This window comes from Micrasema longulum, unplaced genomic scaffold, assembly GCF_059751315.1.
Source record: "Micrasema longulum isolate JH-2025_06_02 unplaced genomic scaffold, ASM5975131v1 h1tg001763l, whole genome shotgun sequence".
Lineage (NCBI taxonomy): Eukaryota > Metazoa > Arthropoda > Insecta > Trichoptera > Brachycentridae > Micrasema > Micrasema longulum.
The window spans coordinates 20,145-46,880 of NW_028278938.1; the positions used below are offsets into that span (position 1 = coordinate 20,145).

The following is a 26,736-nucleotide window of genomic DNA, read 5'->3' on the forward strand; positions in this document are numbered from 1 at the left end:
TTAGTTTCAATAATAAAGTTTTATTTTATTTTATTAAATTTTATCTCTAATTCTTAATATTTTATATGTATTTATATTTTCGATACCTGACACCCTCTTTCCAATATAACACCCACACACCCACCCTCTCACTCACTTACACTCACACAAACACCCTAGTATGTATTGTACGTGTATTTAATGTATTTCTGTGGATATCTGTCATTGGTTTTATTCTCTGTATATGTTATTTATTATATTTTTATTACATGTATTACTGTTGATATCCCCAATAAATAAAATAAAAAATAAAATATAAAGACACACTCCAGTAAATTCAAGAAATAAAATATAAAACGGAGATTAAAGAATAGAAACGATAAGAATCCCCTGGAAACGGAAGCTGTTTATAAACTAAGTTGCCAAGGATGTGATAAAGTGCACATTGGACAAACGGGGCGAAATTGACGAACACAAAATAATGTGTAAACTTGGGCATCCTGACAAGTCCGCAATAGCGGAACACTTTATAGACACCGGACATTTTTTCGCCTTTGAACCGAAAATTTTGCATAAACCCAGTAATTACAGTGCACGAATAATAAAAGAGGCAATTGAAATACACCGACACCCAAATAACATAAACAAAGACAATGGGCTGAAATTAAACTCAACATGGTTCCCAGCACTACATACTACAAAAATGAATAGAAATGTGTACTGCCGACTGCGACACGGTACAAATTACTAGTACTTAAACGCATACTTTTTTCCCCGAAGATGGCTCCTGCAATGGTAGCCGAAACGTCGGAACAAATCCAACACAAATGGTATCCCCAAAAAAGAAACATAATGATAAATTTGACTTAAAAATAATATTTGTTTAAAGACAATATTTATGAAAAACACTATAAATTAATATGGGAATAACAAAAAAATGGTTATATTTGAAGTATTTTAATTAATAGCATTAAGGAAGACAAATCATTCGCAAATTTTTGGATGTTTGTAGATCTTTGTAATATATATATATTTTTAAAAACTGAAAATATCTTATTTTGTGAAGCACTTTATTTGTTTACACAACTGACTAGTTTCGGCAACAACAAGTTGCCCTCTTCAGGATTATTTAACAACTCAACTAAACTTAGATAAATGTTAATTTCCGTTTGTAATACGGTTCCTGGGGTGCAATTACAAACGCTATCTTCATCGGTACACATCGAGACGGTACAAAGTAAAATCGATATTTATGTATGAAAATGTGTATATTTGCATGAGAATTTAAAGTATCTTCGTCGGCAACCTGTAATTGAATATGCTTAGAAGAAAACTTGTTTACATATTCTATTTTTAATACAGAAAACTCAATTTTACTCTGTAGATAAAATTGAAGATAAAAGTTCACTTGCCATTGTAATACGGACCTTGCTAGTTTATAATATTCTATAAATTTCCTATCCAAAAATAAATGCTTGTTTAAATGAAGTCTTTTAATGATGACAAGCTATTATTATTTAATAGTTTACCGGGACAAAATTTATGTTTTTCTTTTTATAATGTATTAATAATGTATTAATATTGTAATAATATGTGCATTTTATTAAATAAAGAGTATTTTATTTATTAAAAATTATTTCATTACGAAGGCCATTTTTTTTGGTTTAAAAACAATACATATAACATTGGTATAATATCACATATTGTTATTTTAGATATTGTTTTTCAATTATATGTGAACACAGCATGCACAAACAAAGAAAATAAGTTTTTAATATATATTTTTTTAATTGACTAGCTTGGTTCAAGTTGGGGTAGAGTAGGATTCGAACCACGGAACTTTGGTCCGCAAGTCCGGGACACTAGCCACAGGACCACAACCCATTAAAAAAAACACACAATTAAATGGACATATTACATAAGCGCGTAAGCATTATAGTATTCCACTTCATAGGTAGTAGCTTTCCTTGGATCTCATTCTCACATAAATGTTTGCATGCATATCATAATTTGCTATCTTTTTTTCAATCTGTTAAAGTCAACAAAATATTTGCTAAAACTGAGATGCATTTAGTAAGAAAATAACCATGTATCACCCTTTCACACCGAACTCGAGTGGCATTGTTTTAATCGGCGCATAAACTTGAGATATTTCTAACTTCTTTAAAACAATCTTCACTTCTTTTAGGAACAAGCACGCCAAAATGCATATATTTTTGTATTTGCAAGTTTTAATAAATAAATAACGGGTCTATTTATTGTTTCCACTATTGTGATTTACACAATACAGAAGCGTCGGTAGGTAGAAAATGGCCGTTCACTTTGAACTTGAGAGACCATGACATCACTATTATTGCACCATTCAGAAGGCTACTTACTTACCCATACTTACTAATCATCATAATGTCGACTTAGATTTTTTACATCCCGCATGACTTCGCCGAGAACATTGCAAACAGTGCTAAAGTCAACATTAAAAGTCGTACCTACTTTATTTATTTGTATTATAAACAAAAAATGCAGAGAACACATCAGGTGGATATTGGCCATTATAATGAATGCCAAAGATCGTGTATTCTAATTTTAAAATGTGTCTGTCGCAGCCGGATCCTCATTAAAGACGAAATTCATAATAATATTGGATTGCCAAATTACAAAACGGCGCTGTATTGTAAAAGGTCGAAATGTAATACATACGAGTAAAGATGTCATTTATAGAAAAAAAATATACAAATAACAGTAAACCAATTTATAAATACTCAAAACATGTGAAAAGGGTAAATATTACATAGTAAAAATAAAGGAATAAACAGAAATATTGATAGAATGCAAAGGCAAACAGTTTAAGCACCATTTGGCAAATACAGTGGAACCTCTCATAACAAGTAATTCGCATAACAGAATGTGAAAAAAATGCTCCCTTAACGAGAGACAGTCAACGAGATCGAGTCTTTGGCCAATACTACGGGACTAGACGTGGCTAACAACGATAATGATGAGCTTGTGGAAGAGCACAGTCAAGAGCTGACCACCAAAGAGCTTAAGGAGTTGCACTGTGTTTCACAGCAAGAAGTCGTGGAGGAGAGTTCGTTTATGGGGAAGGAGGAAGTAGCAGAGCGATTAATCTTCTGGCGCAATAAGATTAATTCTGAAAGCATGGGAAACTGTTGCATCGTACATTGAGAAGCATCACCCTAATAAGGAACTGGCTATGCGTTCTACAAATGTATTCAATGATAATAAGATGGGTCTATCCCTTTCTGAGATATCGTATGATTTGTTATTAGAAAATTTGCATATATCCTCGCTTTCAACTAGACGCATAGTAGCTGATGTTGACATACTATATAACATTGTGAATAATGTTATAGATTGTCCTGTCCATGCTTGATAAATGAAATAAACTTTAGGGTTTCTAATTAATCACTCTTTTGCTACTTAATTATTATATTGATGAAATAACCTTTCTATACTTGTTTATATAAATATGTGTGTGTATTTTTAATTTCTTTATTTTCGGTATTATTCTTTCAGATATTAAATCACACTTTGTAAAAAGTAAATTGCGAATTTTAAATGACTTCTATTGTATTTTTTTAAACACGTTTTTATTACCTTACTTTTGTTACCTTTGTTTTATTGCTACCTATTATTATTTATAAACATTATTTTGTACTATATAAGAAAATTAGTATTGTAAAAGCTCTATGGGCGTTTAATGTATAAAAATAAAATAATACTGTGTCCCATTTTCACAAAATTTTGAGGCGTAGGCAAAAACAAATGTCTGTAGACAGCTTTCTAGTAAGATATAATCAATTATTTGACATCAATCAAAGAACGGCTTAAAGGATCTACGTTGGGAATGTTGGTGGATGCAGAAAACGAGGAAGATCGAGAAAGACGTGGCACGATCAAGTCCATCAAATACTTGAAGATGGACATGTCAAGAGTAGGAATAATAATGAGAGACTATCACTCCCTCTCACTTCAGTTCAATGTACTTCATAGTCCTAACGCTCCTATATACCCGCGTGAAAAATTTCAACGCTTATCAGTTCATGGTTTACCTCTTCGTTCTAATTCGACATGCGTGCATAAAATGTATGAATGTAGAGGAAGTGAGGTCTGTATGCAAAGATAGTGATATGGCGTTCTATCCTCTCTGCCTACCCCTACGGGGAAACGGCGTGATGGTTTGTTTCTTTGTTGTCATCAATTAATAAATAATAAACTAGTTATTTCGATTTTTTTATTGTTTTTTGCTAATACAAATCACATTCCAGGTTGTTACGCTCCTTAACAATTTATAAGTATGTTGTTTTATTTGAGTAAACGTTAAAAACAACCAAAAAAAGTATTTTTTCGGCATGGAACGCATTATCGTATTTAACATTGATTTATATGGGAAAATTGGTTTTACATAACGAGTAAGATTCTGGAACGAATTATTCTCGTTATGAGAGGTTCCACTGTACTTAAAAAATGTAAACACATTTGAAAAAAGGTGAACAAAAATAGTGTGTATGTGACATATCACGGTGTAACACAAAATCGAAAAAAAAATTCAATAAAGAATATTTAAAAAAATATAATAATAATAAATTAAAATAAAAAATGATAAACTGTTATCGTATTAATGGCTAGCTAATCTCAGGTAAAAATCCCGAACAAGATAATGGAGTGAAGGTACGTCCGCCTCATTATATAGTATGTAGCATGTAGTGTGAACTAAAAAAATATTTTTTCAAGTGACCGTTTCATTATTTTGAGCATGATTATCAAGTTTCTGACATAATATAAGATTAGTCGATAAAACAATCTTAATTCCAAATGGGGCCGTCCTTATCTTGAGATATGAAATCTACACACGTAGGTGTGTTGTTTTTTTAATTTTAAATCATTGTTGTACAATAAAAAATCATTTGATTACCAAGTTACAAAGTACACGCGTGAAAAAAGTAGAGAAAACTGCATTTGTTTATAGTTAGAAACAAATGCCATGCATGTTGTTCATCGTTGCCGTGCAGGCAAAAGTCATTAACACAAAAAACACCATTTTGAGAAATCGCAATTTGAATGTTTGAAGACAACGGAAAAATCAGATTTTTGTGTTTTAGAGGTTATCTGAGCACAATATAAATTATACATGCCTTTTCAATAAAGTTCATTCGTAACTTTTTCCTTTTGATTCAAGGTAGCTAAAATTTGGTCTGCCTTGAAAGAAAAGAAATATTATAAATAATTATTACAATGTTCTGGTTAAAAAATATTTTTTATTTAAATAAATATAATCTTAACATATTACAACAAAGATTAAAAACACATTAGAGAAGGTAACATAGAAGTCTAGGCATCTACAGGGCTTATGACCGGCCATTGGCTGGTTTAAGTGGCCACTTTACACACTGTGTAACATTCACTATTCTGACCATATTTGAACATCTATATTCCTTCATTTCTTTCATCTGTTGATGTTTGTGAAGTTAAAGAGCTGAAACCTTTATTTATGCGGGTGGGATTCATAATGACAGATCATAAGCCTTGTAGATGCCTAGACTTCTCTAAAATTGTCTTGATCTCTGTAGTAATATGTTAATATTAACAGCAAGGCGTTAAATCTGGTCCTTGTCTACAAAAATTTGGACAAACTCAAAATATTGTTAATTTTAACGTGTTTTCTTTATGTTTTTATATATCGCACCTTTAGGACGAAAACGACTTCACTGAAAAAAAACACCTTTTTGGGAAACTGCAAAAGAAGAATGTAAATTGTGACACTTTCGTATTCTTTCGTCTATTGTTTCGTATTTTTCGAAGTAAGCAACAAATTTTGAGTTAAAAATTATACCGAAGGCATTCAGCTATGAATCTATGAAAATAAATTGTAATAAAAATAAATTATTATAAGTTTAAACAAGACATTTATTTAATGAGTCGTTATTAGATTGAAAAAAAACAAACAAACAAATGCACTTTGATAAATAAGATAATGACATAATTTTTATTAGGTCAGATCAGGTCACCAAACAGATGTTTTTATTTTTTTACGAAATGACATAAACTTAAAGAAGTCACTAAAATTATAGGTAAGTCGGAACGAAACAATCCACAAAGCTTAATTAATCGTTTCAATATTTTTCAAAATAAAGTAAAGTTGCCATTTGTATCGGAATAAAATTGACTCAACCGGCTTTCGGTCACTATGTTTGTCTGCGTTGTGTCCTTTACACTGCAATATAAACACAACACTAATAACGCCTCTTCCATACTGACACGAAACCTAAATTCTCTGAGTCACAAAGAGACCGATGTAACGGTTTTGTTCTATTCCCACCCGAATGATGTATTTTTTTTAAATGCAGAAAGATGGATAATGTTAATTTATGTCGTTTTGTGATCTTAACTCATTTTAAGGTTTTTTTATAGTTAAGTCGTTTTCGTTCTAAAGGTGCGATATAATGATATAAAATCACATAGTAAAAAACAAAAATTTCGGATTTACGCATTTTTTTCCAACTAAATTACCTTGGGGACATTTGCCTCTTCAATAACACAAGTTTGCGCTTCGAATGACATATTTCAATCAAAACTGACATTTTTAGGGTTATTGACTTGTCTGAACGGGGACGATATTATATCAAATAAATCAACTTGTTTTTAGGCAGGGAATATGGAAGTCTAGGATATGGACCTAAAAGACTTTTTGAATATCAATTCTTCGATCCGTGATTTTTTAAAAGTAGAAATCAAACCTTTATTAATGTGAGTGAATATTGTCGAATAAAACCAACCGGTCGCGGTCTAAGAAGCTGTACAAACAAATCTTCAGCTCTTTTACTTCACAAAAATCAGCAAATGAAAGAATTGCATGATTATAATATGGTACATGTAAAAAAAAAATACTTATGATGCTTCGATGTCCCCTAACTTTCCTATCTGAGACCATTGAGGTATATAACTAGAGTAAGCATGAGCGTTTGAAATATGGCCCCTTAACCCGCGGCCAATCGGCATATGTTTGATAAAACGGAGTTTAGGCTGTTGCGAGCAGTCTCGGCTACTTTTCTCCTCGCAATTACTAAAATGCCTATATGTACGCTAAGATACTGCACAAATCGATCTGGAAAAGATAAAAAAGTGATGGTATAACCTTTCAAGTAATGTTTTTATCTCAATCAAATACTTGTTTAAAATAGCTATTTGAATGTTTAAAAATGTGTTATTAATATGTTACCAGTCGTAATCTATCTCCTGTCTCTGTCATGCTCAGTTAGTCGGGCGTATAGTGAAACGATAAACAAAGGTGACGCGTATGCGAAAGGGAGCGACATACTGAATATAACTTACAGTAGACCGATGTAAACAGTCAGTGCTTTTTACTGTTCTACGTGTTTTGCTTGCCAAAGTCGACGTGATATGACGTGCGACACTCGCTCCCTCCGCTGGCCATTCCCTTTCCTTTGGGGACGACTTTTTAGCTCGGATATGTATGGAGTGTTTTCTCTATATTATTTTATATCTCAATGTCTGAGACTTTGTTTTAATTCATGAAGGCATTGACAAATTTCTGGTCATGCGGCTATATGAGATATCAGCAGAATGCTCATATAAGGCGGCCTCCGTGGTGTAGTGGTCAAGACGCTTGACTCACAGACGGAAGGTTCCGGGTTCGATTCCCGGTGAGAACACAAAAATTAAAATGTGATTTTTCTCAAGCCTGGGTGTTCTGTGATGTAATTCACCGCTGTAATTGGGCCTCCTGGCCTGTTGTGGTGCAAAAATAAAATAAATAAAAAATAAGGTTTTCCTGTAATTTGAATTAGTACTTAAAACTTACCTAAAACAAGTACGACTTTTGGTCAAATAAATTTTTCATTTGTGGCTCCAAGAGTTTTCAATGTCCCGAATGAAAATAATACATTAAGTTCACCAAAACGAAAGCCATCTGTGGGAGAAATATTCATAATCGGATTTTGTCCAAGGGAAGAGATCATTGCAGGAGACTGCTGCGAGACGTTGCATAAATAAATTTATGATTAATCATAATATGGTGCACGCATGGCGCTACGTGTTGTCCAGGGCTGGTATTCCAAACGCTCTCGCGGCCATATTATATCGTGTATTACATAAAAAATACATCCAAAACATAGAAAATACACGACAAAAACCGTTTTCTCGTGCCGCTAGAGTGGTTCAGAATAGCACCCCAGATGATGATATAAAATTGATGTTTATACTTTATTTTTTATGCTTAAATTTTAAATCAAATTGCATAGAATCACTTCTATAAAGCGCACGTGAGGTATTAAAATACGGAAATAGCGCCATATAAGTTATCCGTATTAAAACCAAATCCAAATCCTTAAAAAACCACCTACAATGGAATCACTTCTTTACAATACCGCAGAGTGTGTGCGGCCTAACTACTGCTTTACAAAATTATGACAGGAATAGTTGACTGTACAGAACTACTTAGTTTAATAACAATACATGTGCCAGCCAGGATTTGAAGACGGTACCACCTGTTTCATGTACCAATAAGTAAAACATGGTATGTTAAAAATGCTTTTTTTCGTAGGACTTTTTTAGCGTACAATACAAATTTTAAGATATAGATTACACAAACACCACTCTGTCAGATATAAAATTTACACTAAAAATGCATTATGTAAATTGGTAGACATTATAATAATAAATATGTACATCTCAATTTTATTTCTTTAACTCAATCTTTATTCTTATATTTCACTAAACTCAATCTATATTATTACTTAAATTGATTTTACACACTTATTTTATATAATTTATGAAATATGGTGGAGTTCTATAATTGAGAATATATATAAAGAACGTTAGTAATGCTTACTTTAAAAATATATGTGTTTTATGTATTCTTGTTGAACTTCCAAATAAATTTAAAAAAAATAATAATAATAATCTCGCTTCCCCTCCTTATCCTCTCTTTAAGCATTCTTGTCCTAATCTCGCCCAATTTACAATAACTTACTGCTCTTAAAAAAAAATATTAAAAAATTCTTTGATTATTAAAAAATATTTACGAGTATATGAAAATAACATTTTTATATGCATAAACTTATATGTGTATTTATTTGATATGTAATATATTTTCTTTACTAACTTTGTATACTTTGTAGAAATCTGTTATTAGTTCTGAGTTTATACACTATATCTGTTTGTTTACTATAAATATGTATGTAGAACTGCTGATTTCCCAAATAAAATAAAAGTAATATTTCACTTTTATAACTTCTCTACAATTTATATTTTACGAGACTTTAGTAAGACAACATATACATTTTTACAAAGAAAAATCTGCGAGCAAGCAATGCCTAGAAGAACATAAACGTGCCTTCTGACCAAACGAAATAAATATGCACTTTAAATACTGCAAGCCTACCTCTGCACTACGCAAGTTGCAAGTTCCGGTTTGGTACTGGCATTATATAAAAATATGTACACAAATAATATCGTGCACAAACGTGTCGAGTGACCTTCTCGTTGTAACTATTGCAATGCTGGTTTGTTTCTGTGAAACTAAGATTAGCCGTGTAGTAGTAGTAGTATTCTAGCTCAGGTTATCGAGAAAATAGCTCTCTCATTACCAATCAATATTTCAGCTACGATTAGGAAACATTGCTCAACCCCTTTCGACCTGAATTAATTCCCGTGGGTAAAAAATAATATTTTGTATTACAATACTACGAAACCGGAGAAATCCATCACCCGCATCACAAGTTTAAATTTAAATTCATCAAATTAAAATTCCGGTAATATGATTTATCAATTTGTCAAAACGATTGAATATTTTTAGTCTTCTTTCGGAATATAATACTTTAACTGACTATATTGATAAATATAGATAAATCCTTATTTTTATTTAAAGTACTTATTTACTTTTTGATCAAACATTTTACTAAATGTTTTTTTTTTAATATTTTTTTTATTTTGTTTTTTTTATTAAAAATAAATATTTGCGATCTTATGATTTACCCAAATATTTAATTTTGAGGGCCATTTTCAACGAGTTGTAAATAACTCACGATTAGAAAATGGAATCAAGTTGGGGTAGAGTGGGATTCGAATCACAGACCTTCGGTCCGTGAGTCCGAGACACTAGTCACAGGACCACAGCCCGATTTATTATATGTTATTAAATATTTGTACGGTATTGGTACGTTTTGAAACCGGTAGACATGGAAAAGTCGGTAAGTGGTTATATACAAACATTTAATAAAATGTTTTACCACAAAGTTAATGCTTTAAATATTAATAATAAGATATATTATATTCTCGAATAAGTAGAGACGTAGATTGTAGACACTAAGAAATAATCAAACCCTTACAGACTTTCACAAATTATAATAAGACAGTCGTATGATATTCGAAGGTTTGCCGAAAGACAGTGAAAACGGCGCAGAGCCAGGAGTGCAGAAAGCTGGCTACGAGCTCACTTATTTTAGTATTTTTAGAGAACACTGTCAGTTTTATATTGTTTCTGCTTAGCTTAAGCTTAGTAGACAAATAATATTACGATACATACAATTAATACAATATTTTTTTCACAGCAGTTTTTCATTCCTAATTTATTTATTTAAAACGATAACCAATAATCAACCGGCTTGTTTCAAGTTTTAGTTTATGGCATCGGCGTCAGTAAAAAATAAAACAGAAATTGTAATGGTATATTACATTGTTACGATCGTTTTTAAAACATCAACATTGCTTTGGCAAAAAATATCTGACTTGCGTAACTTCGGTAGACCAAAGGTGACAATTTACGAAAGCAAGAAGAATCGCTCGATATGTGAAAAAGATGTAATATGTAAATTCGTCAGTTATTACAATGTAAAGAATATTTCCTAATAATTATTTCAATTTAAAACAAAAAAAACCTATTTGTAAGAAATACAAACAATGAACGCAAGAAGTAATGTTATGCATCATGTATTATTCACAATGTATGTATATGTTATAATACGTACGCCTGCGCAGTTATGCGTGGAATAAGGTAAAATTCACCGCGCTCCATCTAATTCTGAAATGAAGAACTGCTTAAGTCTGTTGATTCCTAAAAGGCGGTCGATCAGTACTGAATTCACAAGTCCGCACATGCGCAAATTGAGATTTTCAGTAGCCGTGTGGAAGCAACTCTAACAAACCAATCTATTAGCACTCACTAACTTCAAGGTACCTGGACGAATGACTTAGTTTAGTTGCAACAATTCGCGAACCGTATACTCGTATAATGCTATTCTGAACCTACTCCATGTTTTCGGCAATTACTATTCTAACGTTGCCGATATTTTTCACTTAAAGTATAGCTTATATAAATCAACTCTATTTAATCATTTCAAAGATGATGAACGGTACTATACATTTTTTAGATTAAAGTGCTTTCTATGTCTACTTTTGTATGGGTACTATTGTGTACCATATTTACGTGTATACTTATTTATTATATAACTTTAATTGTCATTATTATTGCAATTTTTTTTTTTAAATTTGAGACAATGAATTTTACCGTATTTAATATACTTATATGTTGTACCTTTTAAAGAAAAATATATATAAATTCTTTTCCTTTTAAAATTTTATCTGCACATTGTTTAATTATTTTTTTATATGTAAATATGTTCTTTATACAAAACTGCTGTGTATATATATAGTATTTATGTAAAATAAAACTTAATTTTTAAGTTTTTCACATTATATTGAAATACAGTGTGTAAAGTGGCCACTTAAACCAGCCAATGACAGGTCATAAGCCCTGTAAATGCCTAGACTTCCAAATTTCTTCTCGAAAACTTTTTCCCTCTCTGTTGAAATAAATTTAAATGTTTATATTATTTTTAATATGTATCTTTTTAAGGTAAAAGGCACTGCGTGCCGTGTATATTAATAAATATATGTTTATTTTTCGTATATTGTGACTGTTTCATAGCAAATTTAGCACTTAAATCGGTTGACGCGATGGTATTGATTAAATTATGAAATATAACTCTTTTTTGGTAAAATTATGGCAAAAAAATGCATTTTAGTTTATTTCAAAGCACTTTATTCGAATTATTGTATTAGCAGTAGGCACATATTTTACCTATGTAGGAAATATTAAGTTAGTATAAGTAGTAAGTCCGAATAATGAGGAAGTAACCTTGAAACGGGTCGATGTATAACTGAAAAATAAAGTGACTTCGATTATTTAAAACACGTAGCAGTAAAAGTTACTGTTTCACAAATTAAACTGTTTTGAGAAACGGTTTCTAAACAACAGTCAAAAGCGGAGTTAAGAAAAAAAATTGTTCAAGCAACTTCTGAAACAGTTTTACAAAAATACATCAAACTGTTACTTGTATAAAAAAACTAGTCAGGATGTGTGAAACTGTTTCTAAAATAAAAGTTTAGAGCAGTGTCGGCAAAACCCATAGCCACCACTAAATTTGATAATTTAGTAACAGTTCCACACATCCTGACTAGTTTTTCGTAGGATAAGGGAGGGCGGCTACGGCGTTGCCTACGCTGGTTTAAACTGTTATTTTTAGAAACAGATTTACGAAGCAGTTTAACTTGTGAATAATAATATTAGTTGAGATTTTTACAGCAACAGTTTATTTTTTTTAACTGTTTAAACAGTTTCAAAACAAAAACGGTTTTAAAATAGCTGTTGAGAAAAATGTTTTTTTTTATATTTAAAATATTCACCATTAAATTCACAAAAATATCTAGGGAAAGAAATCCAGCCATGTCTACAAACATTCGGACATGTTCAAAATATTGTTGATGGATTGGTCGCCCCAATCTGCCTTTATTGAGTCAACGGTGTAAATTATTTTTTAGTACCCACCTAATTAAGATAATCAATGTCTCTTATTAATTTTACGGGTGATCAGTGTTTACTTAAAATCGTAGTGTAAAATGACGTTTTAATTAGCTTAATGTATAATAGAAGGTTTCATTAATGACCTTTTATGTCAATTAAGTCAAGGAACAAATTTATGCGATTTCAAAACAAATTTTACGATAGTAATGTTCCATTGCATTCAATAGCATTACTCATTTACCGTAAAATGTATAAAAAATAGCATTTATTTGTTTATTTCACTGCTTCTACAATATACGGGGGTTTATTGTTAAATGTCCCGAATAGCTAGGAATTGTTTAGGAGAGTGTTTAAGCAAGACATTTTTTGTTATATGTGTTGTTTTTGGATGATGCTTAAACAATTCAAATCAATACTTATAATAATAATAGGTATTGAAAACATTAAAAAGACAAAATTAAATGCCAAAAAAACAATAATTACCAAAATAGACTTAAGAGTATATACTCTAAGAATATAGACCAATTTTAAGTTTCTTTTACTCTCGTACCTACAGAAATTCGAAAGCGGCTGGTTTATTATATCATTACTGGAACCCCTTAGTATGTCTCTATTTTTTTGTATACATTGGTAAGCAGCATTACGCATATAAGTTCGTTTTTAACTTTGACAGCTGGCTTCTTGCCGGTTTGTTTGTTTTGGAGCGAATTTCTGTCGTCCCCATAAATGATACGTAAGGAAAGTTTTAAATATATTTCAGTAAAATTCAAATAATCTGAATAAACATGTATTGAAGGATAATAACACATTTTAAATTAATGTTCTTTTTTTATTTTTTTTATTTTTATTTTCGTTTATTCAGAAAAATAACAGCGATATAAAAAAAAATATACACAACATTATAAAAAAAACATAAAATAAAGCCAGATCAGTTTTCCACATAAATACAATTATAAAAATCCAGCTCAGTTAGATATTAATACATGTAGAAGTGCATGTGTGCGAGTTTTTGTGTGTGAGGATGCGTGGGTAAGTGAGTGGAGTGTGGTTTCAGTATGTATAATAATATGCGTGTTAGTGTATATGGGTGTGAAGGTGGGTTTATAAACAGGGTGAGTGTGTGATTGATATGAGTGAATGGAAACACCTTAAATTTATGATGTAACAATATTTTTTTTTTTGAGAAACTATTTTTTTTTCAAATATTAGTTTTTTAATTCTTATTTTAAAAGTGGGTTTACTGTAGATAAATATATCTATGATATTGAAAAATACATTATAATTACGCGCCAAGCGAATCAGAGGAGAGTTCTGTGCATAGTTCGTGCGAACTGTAGTCGTGTGTAGTATACCTGCTGTCGGTTGGTTATCAGTTGGGGACCCATTGTTTATAAAAAAACAAAATAAAATAATTTAAATAATTCCTTTAGTACACACATAATAATTTCACCTATAACCAGAATACATGGGTATGGAAATAAGTTTGAAAACATATTTGATAATTTCAATAGGAACTCTGTTAATGCATTAAAATGTCATCTCACTCGTTATTTTTTAGAAAAGGAATTAATTTATTTTAAAATATATTATTTCATTTAACTTTGTTTTCTTGGATACGCATTTTTGTTTATTTCTTTATTTATAAATTATACATTTGTGGATTTATTTCCAAATTCCAACTTCTTCGAACTATCTGATAAAATAAAGGTGTAATTAAGATTAGTTAAGCTTTCATATTGATCCAAAAAACGTATTATTTATAAAGTATTATTGTAGCATTATTTTTATTTTTTATTATTACCTAGCTAAATACTAGCCACTTTATGTTTATGTTAAATTATTATCAGTTTTACTTTGTTATATTTATATTTAGAACATAAGATTTTCTCACTTTCATTGTTATCTTTTATTTATCATCTAAGATATGTTATGTTTCTTTTTTACTTTTTTGCAGTTTTTCAAAAAAATATTTTACTTTAACTAATTTGTTTAGTTTTAATTATTCAGTTGAATTATATAGTTATATTTTATATTATATATTACATAATGAATTATTCACTGCTGTGATTATTTATGTAAAAAAATTATTGTAAAAGGTTCTTTGAACCGTTGATATATAAATAAATAATAACAATATTTTCTATACCAACAGGAATTGCTTCAGGTTTGAAAGTGTTAAAATGATATTACATACATTTCGAGTAAGAATAACTTAGGACGAGGACGACCAAAAAAGGCTTGGTATGACCAGAAAATAAAATGAGTAATGTGATTTTTAGGTACAGTTTATTGAAATGATTAATAACTTTTGCTTTATGTGTACGTAACAATAAGTTTTTGTATAAAACAATTTAATGTGCATACTAACAAAATAAAGCATTGTATGTTAACTTGGTTCACCGACAGGCACTAATACATTAACACAGGGTTATTAAACAATCAGACGTTACGTACTTACTTGCATAAAGGTAGGTAATACCCAACAAATTATTATGTAATTAAGCAAGACAAATAAAATCATCATTATCATAATTCCCTTTTACGCACCCGTAGTTGCATAGAGAACTGCATTGGTGAACCAAATGCAGCGTATTTTGATCATCTGTTACATGAAGATTATCAGTATTACGCTTCAGGTCCCAGTCCAGGAACAATAAAATAATTCAGTGTAAAACCACCTTGAAAAACAAATAATTCATGTAAACCTTTACAGAAATTGAACCCGGGACCTCGAGCATGGTAGGTAAACACACCAACCGCTACACTACGAGGCGCACGTTTCTCCTTTCATTCAATGAATTTTCATTTTTCAGGATTTTTACCCAAGAACAGCCATCGAGTCAAAACACTCGTCCAGGATTCTGGTTCTATTTCACATACAGAAATGTGTTCTTTATCCGCCCGGATACAGAAAAATATAATTAAACAAACAAATAAAAACAACACATAATTGATTAAATTACTTACCTAACAATAAGAACATAAACACTTTTAAAAATCATTAAGAGGAATCGCGGTCTGACTTTTCCTTATACATACGTATCAAGATACGCTGCAATTTATGTACCAATGCAGTGCTCAGGAAGTTCATATATTTCTAGAATAATGAGTAGGTATAGTTAGAAAACCTTGGTAGATAATGACATTGTTATGATGTTCTAGCATTCTTACATATTATTATTGTACGTAATTCTGCCCTCTGGGTTTCTTAGCTACACGGGTCATTTATCCGCCTCAATCACACGGGACTACGGACCTTATCTGATGGCAACTAGTAGTATTTTCACATTTTTTAGCCTTATGCACTCTGATTTGACTATTACTACTGTCCAATAAAAAATAAAAAAAATGATAATTATTAGTAGCATAAAAAACACTTTTAAAATTGTAATTTTGAATTCCTGCAAAAACGGTGATTCCATTGGTTACGCCCATAATACGTCACGATTCATGTTTATTTGTTCGTGGCCGTTGAAATTTGTGTAGAACAACATCACGAATCTTGTATTTCTTGCGATTGCTTTTTTTTCACAATGTTGCGTTAAAACGATTGATTACTCCCGTAATAAAAATCGTGTTTCGATGTTCACTAAATACTACACGTAGACCCAATAAATCAAGTGTTTTTTTTCCTTTTTCCTTACACGGGTGGTAATCTGATATCATTATTTTCGAAGTAAGACAGGAGAGGACTAAATGAAATATTGTTTATTTGGTTATTAATAGTTGTTTTCTTATTATGAATCGCTTTTTTAATTTCTAAGATTTCTAAGTTGTCTAATTTAAATATTTCATTTTCAACATGAAGTACTTTTAATCCAGTGTCTTTATTGAAGTTATGATTATTTTCTATCAGATGATTTGTGAATTCAGAAAAATTATTATTATTTAAGCATCTTAAGTGTTCTTTTACTCAAATATTAAAATTTATTTTAGTTTTTCCAATGTAGATTGAATCGCAATCAATACAATTTAATTGGTATATTCCAGATTTATTATATTTATGGACTTTGTCTTTGTGATTTTTTAACAATGTTGTAACAAGGTGAAAAATAAAAATTAGCGGTTAAAAACAAAGTTGTTTTATTTATTTTATTATTTATGACCTATATTTGATTCGCACTCCAAAACTTAAATTACGTTTTGAAAAAAAAATCATTTTAGTCTTAATTTGTTGCATCAGAGAAAAAAAACATTTTTGAGAAGGGAATATGGAAGTCTAGGCATCAAGCCTGTCTGCAAACATTTGGACATACTCAAAACATTTTTGATCGAAATATTGAGAACGGGTTGCCTCCTTGCCCACTCGTCAATTTTCCGGAACTTTCATACCTATTCCACGTTCATTCACGTCAATAAGGTTCAAATTACTTTTGTTGCGGAAATTTTTAATATTTGGATTTTTCTAGACTATGTTGAGAATAATCAACTTATATTGAAAAAAAGAAAGGAAGAAGAAAAAAGAAAAAAGAAGAGAGGAAGCCTTTTCTTCCATAATCTTTCCTCTTTTCCTATTTCTTTCTTTCCATTCTCCTTTCTTTTACTCTCTCTTTCTCTCCTTTTCTTCCATTCCCTCTTATATAAATATGATTCTACATACTACACCGGTTTCAAACAAAGTTAAAGAAGTATCTTAAACTAGCCAATGACATGACCTTGGCATGACATGACCTGGCCTTGAATCTCCTAGGTTATCTTCTTTCTCTCTTCTCTTTCTCATCTCTTTTAAGATATATTTATATTATTATGAGCCCCTCGAGCATTTATCCGGGTCATATTTCTTATTTGTCGTTACTTTATTACACCCTGTTTGCCATATCTGCAAATCTATTGAGTATCGACGTTTTTTTACGCATTATCAAACAAGATAAGCATACGGATGGGTTCGTTAATTACGATTTATTGCAATATATAATAATTATAACTTATCATATTCTATAAAAATACACTGCAGAGGTGGGGGACGTTGCCATTTCGATAACGGAGACATACCTAAAATACATTTTTTCTTTTAAAAAAATATAATACCTACTGAAATATTGTAAGAAATAATATCTATTGGATGCGCAGATATAACTTCGTAAATTAAGGTCCCTTGAACGGGAACTTTGAATAACCCTCCCAGGGCCTCGATTATGGACGCTATCTTCATTTGTACATATGGAGACGGTACATATAACTTCTGTACAATCTGTATCTACCTTGGTATGTTCTATTAACTTGTCATCTAGACGTCATATGATCGAATAGCACCAATGAACGACCACGAAAATTTAGTCCGCGTTCCTTACTTCGTTGACATTTAAAATAGTTCTAATTAATATTTTAAACAGGCTTCTTTGATAAAAAAAGTGCCCACTTCAAAGCGATTATAAACTCGCAAGCAAAAAATGCTCGCTTTAACATGATTTTTATTTGACTTTTGACAATTACCAAGACGGTATACTTAACGATCGTCCGTATTTAACTACCGAGCGATTACTAGGCCGACTCTCGATACGTACACTCAGAAAGATAGTAAAACAGATGGAAAAAAAATTACAATGAAATTATTTTTTTTACAGTGGTAACATTTTACGGCTAAATGCACTCGTACATATGTTAATAGGGCAGCATCTAGACGTGAATGGTGTATGGTTTATTGCTGCGGGCATAGAACCTGAACAAAATCTGTCCTTCACTTCCACAGAGCATTGTTAAAATCTTCATGCCACCATCAATATGTTTAGCTAATGCTCGTGTACAATAAGCTTGATATTGTCGTATTATATCACAATCGTCCGCAAAGTTTTCATCCAGTACATGGTCTATATATTTTTGAAATTGAAAACAAAAAAGAAAAGAAAATTGTGTAAGCGATTAAGAACAATAAGTCAAAGAATCTAATCAATGTACATATTGAAATATTATGTACCTGTTAATACTTCACGAATTATTTATTTATCTCTCTCAGAATCAATTATACTATGTGCATTATATTTTATAACTTCCAGAATTTATCAAACGAAACTTATATTAATTTAATTAAAACATTAGAAAATTAAATAGTCAAATTGCTACTACATAAAGATGCTAGACTGCTAGAGACACAAAATGACTGGATTTATTATGTGGCCGTATAAGACTTTTCAAAAGTGAAATACATTTATAACTTTCATAACAATCATAGAATTCAATTAAGCTAACCAATTTTAAATAAGTCAATCGTAATTTTTCTTCTTCTTGGTCAGCGCGTTAGCCTGCCATGCAAGAGGTCTCGGGTCCGATTCCCGACATGGTTGATATGAAATATTTATTTAAAAGGGTGTTTTCACACTAGAATATTTCATAGTCCCTGGACTGGTACCTAAAGTGTAAGACTGATCATCTTACCTTCATATAACAAAAAAATGATCAAGATACGCTGCGATTGGTGTACCGATGAAGTGCCCCAAGCACCATAAGGTGCGGAAAGGGAACGATGATGATGAAAAATAATAAAAAAAATACTATAATGGACATAGGATATTTCGACATAAGTAAATACAGTTTTTACTACCATTCATGTTTGCAATATCCGACAAAGGCCCGCCATATAATTTGCAAAGGGACAGTGAAAGCAGAAGAGTTAAATTCAATAAATATTAAAAATGTTAAACTCGATATATAAAATTTGAAAGTTTTAAAAAAGTAACTTGTTTGTTGAAAAAAAAACATTGCTCTTTGAACGAGTGAAGCCGATAGGAAGACCCGAGGAATGTAATTTTACAATAAACAAAATTGCGACTTAAAATGACCATCTGGCAGCGACATAGTTACAGTTTACACCAATGTGTTAAAATAATGTATAGTTTAAGTTAAAGTCATTTATTTATTTATTATTATAGATAACGGCCGTAGCCAATTTTAACAAAATTAAAGTTAAATACAAAGTTATATAATATAAAGAAAACATAGTTAATTGTTATGGTTAAACTCAGTAAAAGTAATGAATGGTAAAAAAAAGAATAAAAGATTTATAGTAAAAGAGTGGAGTATAGAAGAAAAGTAGTAAAAAAGATATGCATTTTAGGTTCGTAAATCTTACATAGGGCACACATTGTTAGGAACAAAATTTCAGCAAAAATAAAAATAATTAGACATTTATATGAGTTTATTATACAGACTGAATCTCCGGTTCATCGGTCATTGTTGCAAAGTCAGTAGTACTTACTTCCTATGAACAAACGAATGAGCGTGAACCCATCCAGGTAGCAAGTATGACTACTTGTATATATAATGTTTCAGGGGTCTCAAACTAATTAATTTGTTTATTCTATCTTAAAATTAAAGAAAATACATATTAAAAATCAAATAAAAATGTTGCATATAAAAACTAAAAAAAATAGAAATATTATATATATACATAAACATATACATACATATATATATATATATATATATATACATTCATACGAGGGGCGTGCGGTGGGGTTTTTGATTAGGGAAGCAATTAGTATATAAGTAATTGGAACATAAAATCGGGTTGTGGTCCTGTGGCTAGTGCCTCGGACTCACAGACCAAAGGTCCGTGGTTCGAATCCCACTCTACCCCAACTCGATTCCCATTTTCTAATAGTGAGTTATTTACAACTCGTTGAAAATGGCCCTCAAAATTAAATATTTGGGTAAATCATAAGAACGCAAATATTTTTATTTTTTTTAAATAATAAAATAATAATATATACTGTCCTTAAGAAATTTAGGACAAACTAAACACTAATATGATTAGAAATAATAGCTATAATTTCACATATCTAGTAATAAATTGAAATAACAAATCAACCAAATTCACTATATATACTTAAGTAAATAACTGCGAGTATTTAGTGGCGTTATATTTTATTTGACTAAAATGCAGTGAAACTAAAATTGATATTATCTTGTTAAAAAACTTGACTTTTCAACAAAAAAAAAAGATAATTATTTGAACCCGAAAAATCAAAATATGTAGTAGATTATAAATTTTTTCATTAAAAAAATCAACATTGTATTGATATAATGTTTGAATTAAATTCTAAATTTTATTTTGTATTTCTACTCCACCACAAAATAATAATTATAATATTATGTTTAGCGCCAAAATATCAAAATCGCATCTGTGCTGAGCGGCGCGGCGCGGCGTTACATTCACAGTGGTTCGCATCGCATCTAAACTACATGGAAAATAATGTATTGGTATGTTTCGATTGCTTCCGTTGAGTAGTGAGAGTCGAAGTCTGCGCCTGTGCCCGCACTGCGCGTTCAGTACGGCGCTGGAACGGAATTTCGAATTTGCTTCCACCGCGATCGTTCTTTAAATCGACACCCATCCAGCCGGTAGCAAGTACTCGCCGATCAGTACGCGCATGACAGCCCTGGTAAATGGATGTGCTAGTGAGCTGCGTTGCTTTTTAACATTTTTCAAAAAAGCGATTGTAAAATTCTTCCGCAATTTATCGCGATTATAAATAAAATTACTATTACATTATTTGTTTATAGTAATTTAACTGTTAGTTATTATGACTGATAGTTTAATTTATTAAACATGCTATTTTATAAACATTATTTGGCTAAATTTAGGGGAACCAATGGCTCCATGCGTTCTATGAGCGGACCGCTTATGATTCATACATATACACATATATGCATATATTCATATATATACACACATACATGCAAACATACATACACCCACATATACCTAATATATCAAAGTAAGGGTGTACAAGATATTAAATACTATCCAGAAATATTGTACAAGATATTAAATATTATCCATCGTCTCTTTATACTTGGGAAGCGACATGTTCCAGATATCGAGATGTTCTGCAAATTCTGACGATATATTAAATACTGATTATTGATTTTACCTGTGTTTTAGTTTCCACTCTAATGACGTCCATTGGAGTGGTCTTACCGCGCACCATTGCAAGTGTACTTGCCAGCACGGGGTTCGAGGTATAGGGTTCGCTAGAAAAATCAAAGAAAAAATATATTAGTACTATTTAAGTCCGTGTCCGGGCAGATAACTAATACAGTTATTTTTTATTTGTTATTATACACGGCACGCGGTGCTTTATACCTTACAAAAATACATATTAAATTGAATATAGGATGTTCTTTAAACCCTAAATATTTAGAACAAAAAAAATATTTTTTACTTAAAATATTAAACAAAACAAATGGTTGCTTACTTCTGCAAAGAAGAAGCGAGGGGATCGCGGCCGTGCGCTTTTGGCGTATCAGACTCCCCATTTTCCCCTTCCCTGTTTCTCCCTTGCAGAAGTCAGAAACCATTTGCTTTTTTGTTATTATATATTTTTTAATTTTATTCGTTCTTAAAAAAAAAAATAATGTGCCAATATGTCTTCTTGCTCATACTGATCATCGTGGTTTCGGATGTGACAGGGTTTAATGAACACCCTGTATAAACACTTCAATATAATGTTTTTAAAAAAATCTAAAGCATTATGTAACATAAACACTTACACAGTAATTTCATATAAAAAACATGCTTAAATATAGATTATAAAAAAAATAAGAATATGTGCATGTGAAATTTAAATTTTTAACACGTTGATCGTTAATATGATTTTCGTAAAATGTCCAAAAAATGTTTTTACGTTTTTAATTTAATATTAGATCGAAAAACAATTATTTAATTTGTTTTGAGGTAGTTTTAAGAAGATTTTTGAGGAGATGAGGGTGTCAGCCACCGGTGGCCGACACAGCCCAATTGCAATACCTCGGTGTTGCAATACGGCGATCAACGAGTTAAAGTTTTTTTTTAAAGCATATTAAATGCAAAGAAAAACAAAATTATTTTAAATCCTAAAAAAAAACATGACGATCTAAAAAAGTATACACGTAAATACACAATAACATACAAAAGTATACATAGAAAGCACAATAATCTAACATATATAAATTGCCTTTCACCATCTTTGAAACTATTAAATAGAGTTGATTTATATAAACTAAAAAATATCAGCAACATGAGAATAGTTATTGCCGAGTACAAGAAGTCGATTTAAAATACCATTGTGAGAGTATACCGTTTTTACTGTAATGTGTGTGAAATAGAACTAGAATCTCGGACGAGTGTTCGATCGAAATCGAGTAAAAAGTCCGTCTTGTAGTGTAGTGGTTGGCGCGTTAACCAACCATACTGGAAGTTGCAACAAAGTTCATTTTACGGTGCGTTATTTCATTGTCCCTGGACGAGCATCTGAAGGGTAAGATTAATCACCTTTCCATTATGTAACAGACGATCCAGTTACGCTGAATTTGGTGTACTAGTGCAGTGCCTTATGCACTGTTAGATGCGGGTAAGGGTATGCGATTACTATTAAACAATATTCTAAGTCCAAATGTTTGTTTGCACATCAAAATATTGAGTTGGGGAATAGATTTTCAAGAAAAGTTTCGGATGTGCTCGGTGGTTTGAATTGTAAGGAGTAAAAAAAATAAAAGAACGGACGCAAAAACTATCGGTCAAAGGTTGAGCACGGACGATATGGTTGACAAGGTCATAAACTGTGGATGCATTATAGAAGCCTTAATCACGCTTGTCTTTTTTACAAGGCACCACGCTTTCTAGTTCTCGATGTTCACAAATCATAAATGCAATAATAAAAATTAAAATATTTAAAACATGATAGCAAAACTAAAAAAACATAAACCGATATCTATTTTTAAAAATACTATCAATTGATGAAAACAAAAAACGTAGGTCAATAATAGCAATCTAATTTTTAACGTATAAAATATAATAACATTTTTTTAAAACACTAGTGTAAAGTTTCGTTAGAGGGCGAAAGTGATAATTGTTAAAAAAAAAACAAATAAAATTGAATCGCAGAATTCCAATATTCGTTTTTTTTCATGTTTATTTCTTTAATAAATTACAGGCGCCGTGGCGCAGTTGGTTAGACGGCTAACCGAGAAACTGGCGTCGCGGGTTCGATTCCCGCCAGTTGCAAAAAAAATATTCAAGAAAGATTTTTTTCTCTATTGGTCTGGGTGTTGTGGACTATTTTTCATAACCTGCTTCCATATTCCCTCTTTCCCACCGGCTGACAAGCCTCTAAATAGAAGCTTAGCGGGTTAATATTATTATTTTATTATTTAAAAAATTAATACCAAGAATTCTCACATTCCTGCTACATATAATACCTAATTTGGTTTTCCCTTCATTGGTGCCTTCTACCAAAATATTTATAAATTAAAATTAAATAAAAAAGAAACAATTTAACGGTACGAAGAACTATGGAAAACAACGTGTAAACAAACATGAAAATAATGCACATATCGCACCTTTAGAACGAAAACGACTTAACTAAAAAAAAACTTAAAATGGGTCAATATCATAAAACGACTTCAATGACCACTATCCATCTTTCTGCATTTAAAAATGCAACATTCGGGTGGGAATATGACACAACCGTTACATCGGTCTCTTTGTTGCTCAGATAATTTAGGTTCCGTGTCAGTACGGAAGCGACGTTATTAGTGTTATGTTTATATTGCTGTGTAAAGGATGCAACGCAGACAAACATATAGCCGGTTGAGTCGATTTTATTCCGATACAAATGGCAACATCACTTTATTAAAAAAAATATTAAAACGACCATTTAGCTTTGTGGACTGTTTCGTTCCGACTTACCTATAATCTTAGTGACTTATTTAAGTTTATGTCATTTCGTTAATACATAAAAACATGTGTTTGGTGACCTGTTCCGACCTAATAAAAATTATGTCATTATTTTATTTATCAAAGTGCATTTGTTTTTTTTTTTCAACCTAATAATGACTCATTGAATAAATGTCTTGTTTAAACATATAGGTAACAATTTATTTTTATTACGATTTATTTTCATAGATTCATAGCTGAATGCCTTTGGTATATTTTAACTAAAATTTGGTGCTCACTTCAAAAAATACGAAACAATCGACGAAATAATACGAAAGTGTCACAATTTACATTCTTCTTTTGTAGTTTCCCAAAAAGCTGTTTTTTTTAGTTGAGTCGTTTTCGTCCTAAAGTTACGATATATACAAGAATAACATAAAAGGGTGGTTATAAATAATATACACAAAACAGTACCTATCTAACATAAAAAGATCTTACTGTAACTCATAACAAAGAATGTTATAGTAACTTACTGAAAGATAAACCTCATTGCCTAAAATATTACAACAAAATATAACATAAACACATAGAATTAAGAATAGTCCAGAAACCGCATACGCACATCAAACAGAAGGCGACTCAACTACTCATAAATGAGTAGGTTTACGTTTTGACCAATTAGTTTCTTTGTAGACGTCGCTCAGTACCTACGCAACTCCTGATTAGAATTCAACTATGCCGTGTTGTGTCCTTTTAAAGTTTTTTTTTATTTCGAATACAAACAGATGTACAGGTTAAATGAATTTTTTTTTTTTAATTATATAAAATGTATACATAGTAGGGCCTGCCATCCAATTATATGTATTCACTAAATAATACTGTAATAAAGCGACGACGGCTTGAAGTTTAAACTATATAAATAATAAATATACTATTTATTAAAATAAGATAAATATGGACAAAACAAGGAGATAGTGGAAAGGAAAAGAAGGAAATTGATAAGGAGTGGTAAAGGATGATTGAAGGAAAGTGAGAGTGGAAAATTGCATTTGATTTAATGATTAAACGAATTATGAATGAAGAGCATGAATCAAGCCCATTAATTCTCTTCTGTACATATTGTATGGAGTGTTAAATATATCAAGACTATTAATTTTTTTGTTAAATGTTTAGAAATACTACTAGGATCTTAAAGAAACAGGATGCAATCACATTTCATATGTAATTTGCAAACGAATGTGTATATAACAAATGCATAACTTAAAAATTGAATTATTTTTCCATCTGTCAGATTATCGAAGAAAAAAAATGGAAATTTCGTTAGTGTTGTCAGGGTAGATTTTTTTACCCTACTTTGCTCATCTAATAAAAGAACTAATGAAAATTAGACCTCCAACGCCGTGGGGGACATTCGAACGACATTATCTTTAAAACATCAAATATTATTTAACGTGATATAAAAATATCCGTTTTATGTCAAATAAAATTTGTTTTATATTTTAAGTTCAAAGTTCATTAATTCAATTACTCTTATTAAATGACCCTTTACTTATCTCTCCGTTGTGTCAATCAACGTTTCCGCGTGCACAATACAATTTTAGAGAAATTAACAGATTACTTTTTTTTCACCTTACATTTGTGTTATGATTTTTTCCCATCAAGCAACATTACCCGGCGACTTCACGAACACGCGCGGCGAAAGTTAGCCGGGAGTGGGGGAATTATTGGACACAGTCCGATGTATTCAAATATGATTGTACGCTCCTTCTGGACTATTCTTAATTCTATGCATAAACAGTATCTTAAAATAATAATAAATATTTTATAATATTAGCATGTCTTGTTTTAAAGTAAAAAAATATATTAAGTCATTAAAAGCACTTGTTTTCAACCAATTTTTTCTACTTATTTGTTTAAAAGAACGAAAACTTATACGAAATTCGTTTTTAGGATTCTTGAGGGTCCTCCAACAAGTATCTTTTGAGTAGTGAGTAAGGTTCAAAGGCACTAACCTTGGACATCAACACAAAACACATATACTCGTACATAATTAATATAATGTAGGTATTAAAAAAAGTATCATCTACGTCTGTACTTTTTTATGGATTTGTTTTGTTTAAGAAAATAATTAAATTTTGAAATAATCGTCGTATTATGTATCTTGACGTACATAATGTATTATTTACAAATATATTCTGATACTCAGAAGAAGATAAGCTTTGACGTCATATCTGAAAAAACTGTTTTAATAAAAATTATTCAACCATAATGAGGACACGTTTTA

At 30.9% G+C, this 26,736-nt stretch overlaps 1 protein-coding gene across 1 annotated transcript in view; it reads right to left on the reverse strand.

Moving 5' to 3' along the window:
* The window catches only part of LOC148274087 (sphingosine kinase 2-like), a 52,059-nt gene that overhangs the window by 16,054 nt on the left and 9,269 nt on the right, over nt 1–26,736 (reverse strand). Inside the window, exon 2 of the mRNA XM_088237635.1 lies at nt 21,691–21,790. Within this exon, the coding sequence (XP_088093761.1) occupies nt 21,691–21,790 (100 nt within the window). The remainder of the gene's footprint in view (nt 1–21,690; nt 21,791–26,736) is intronic.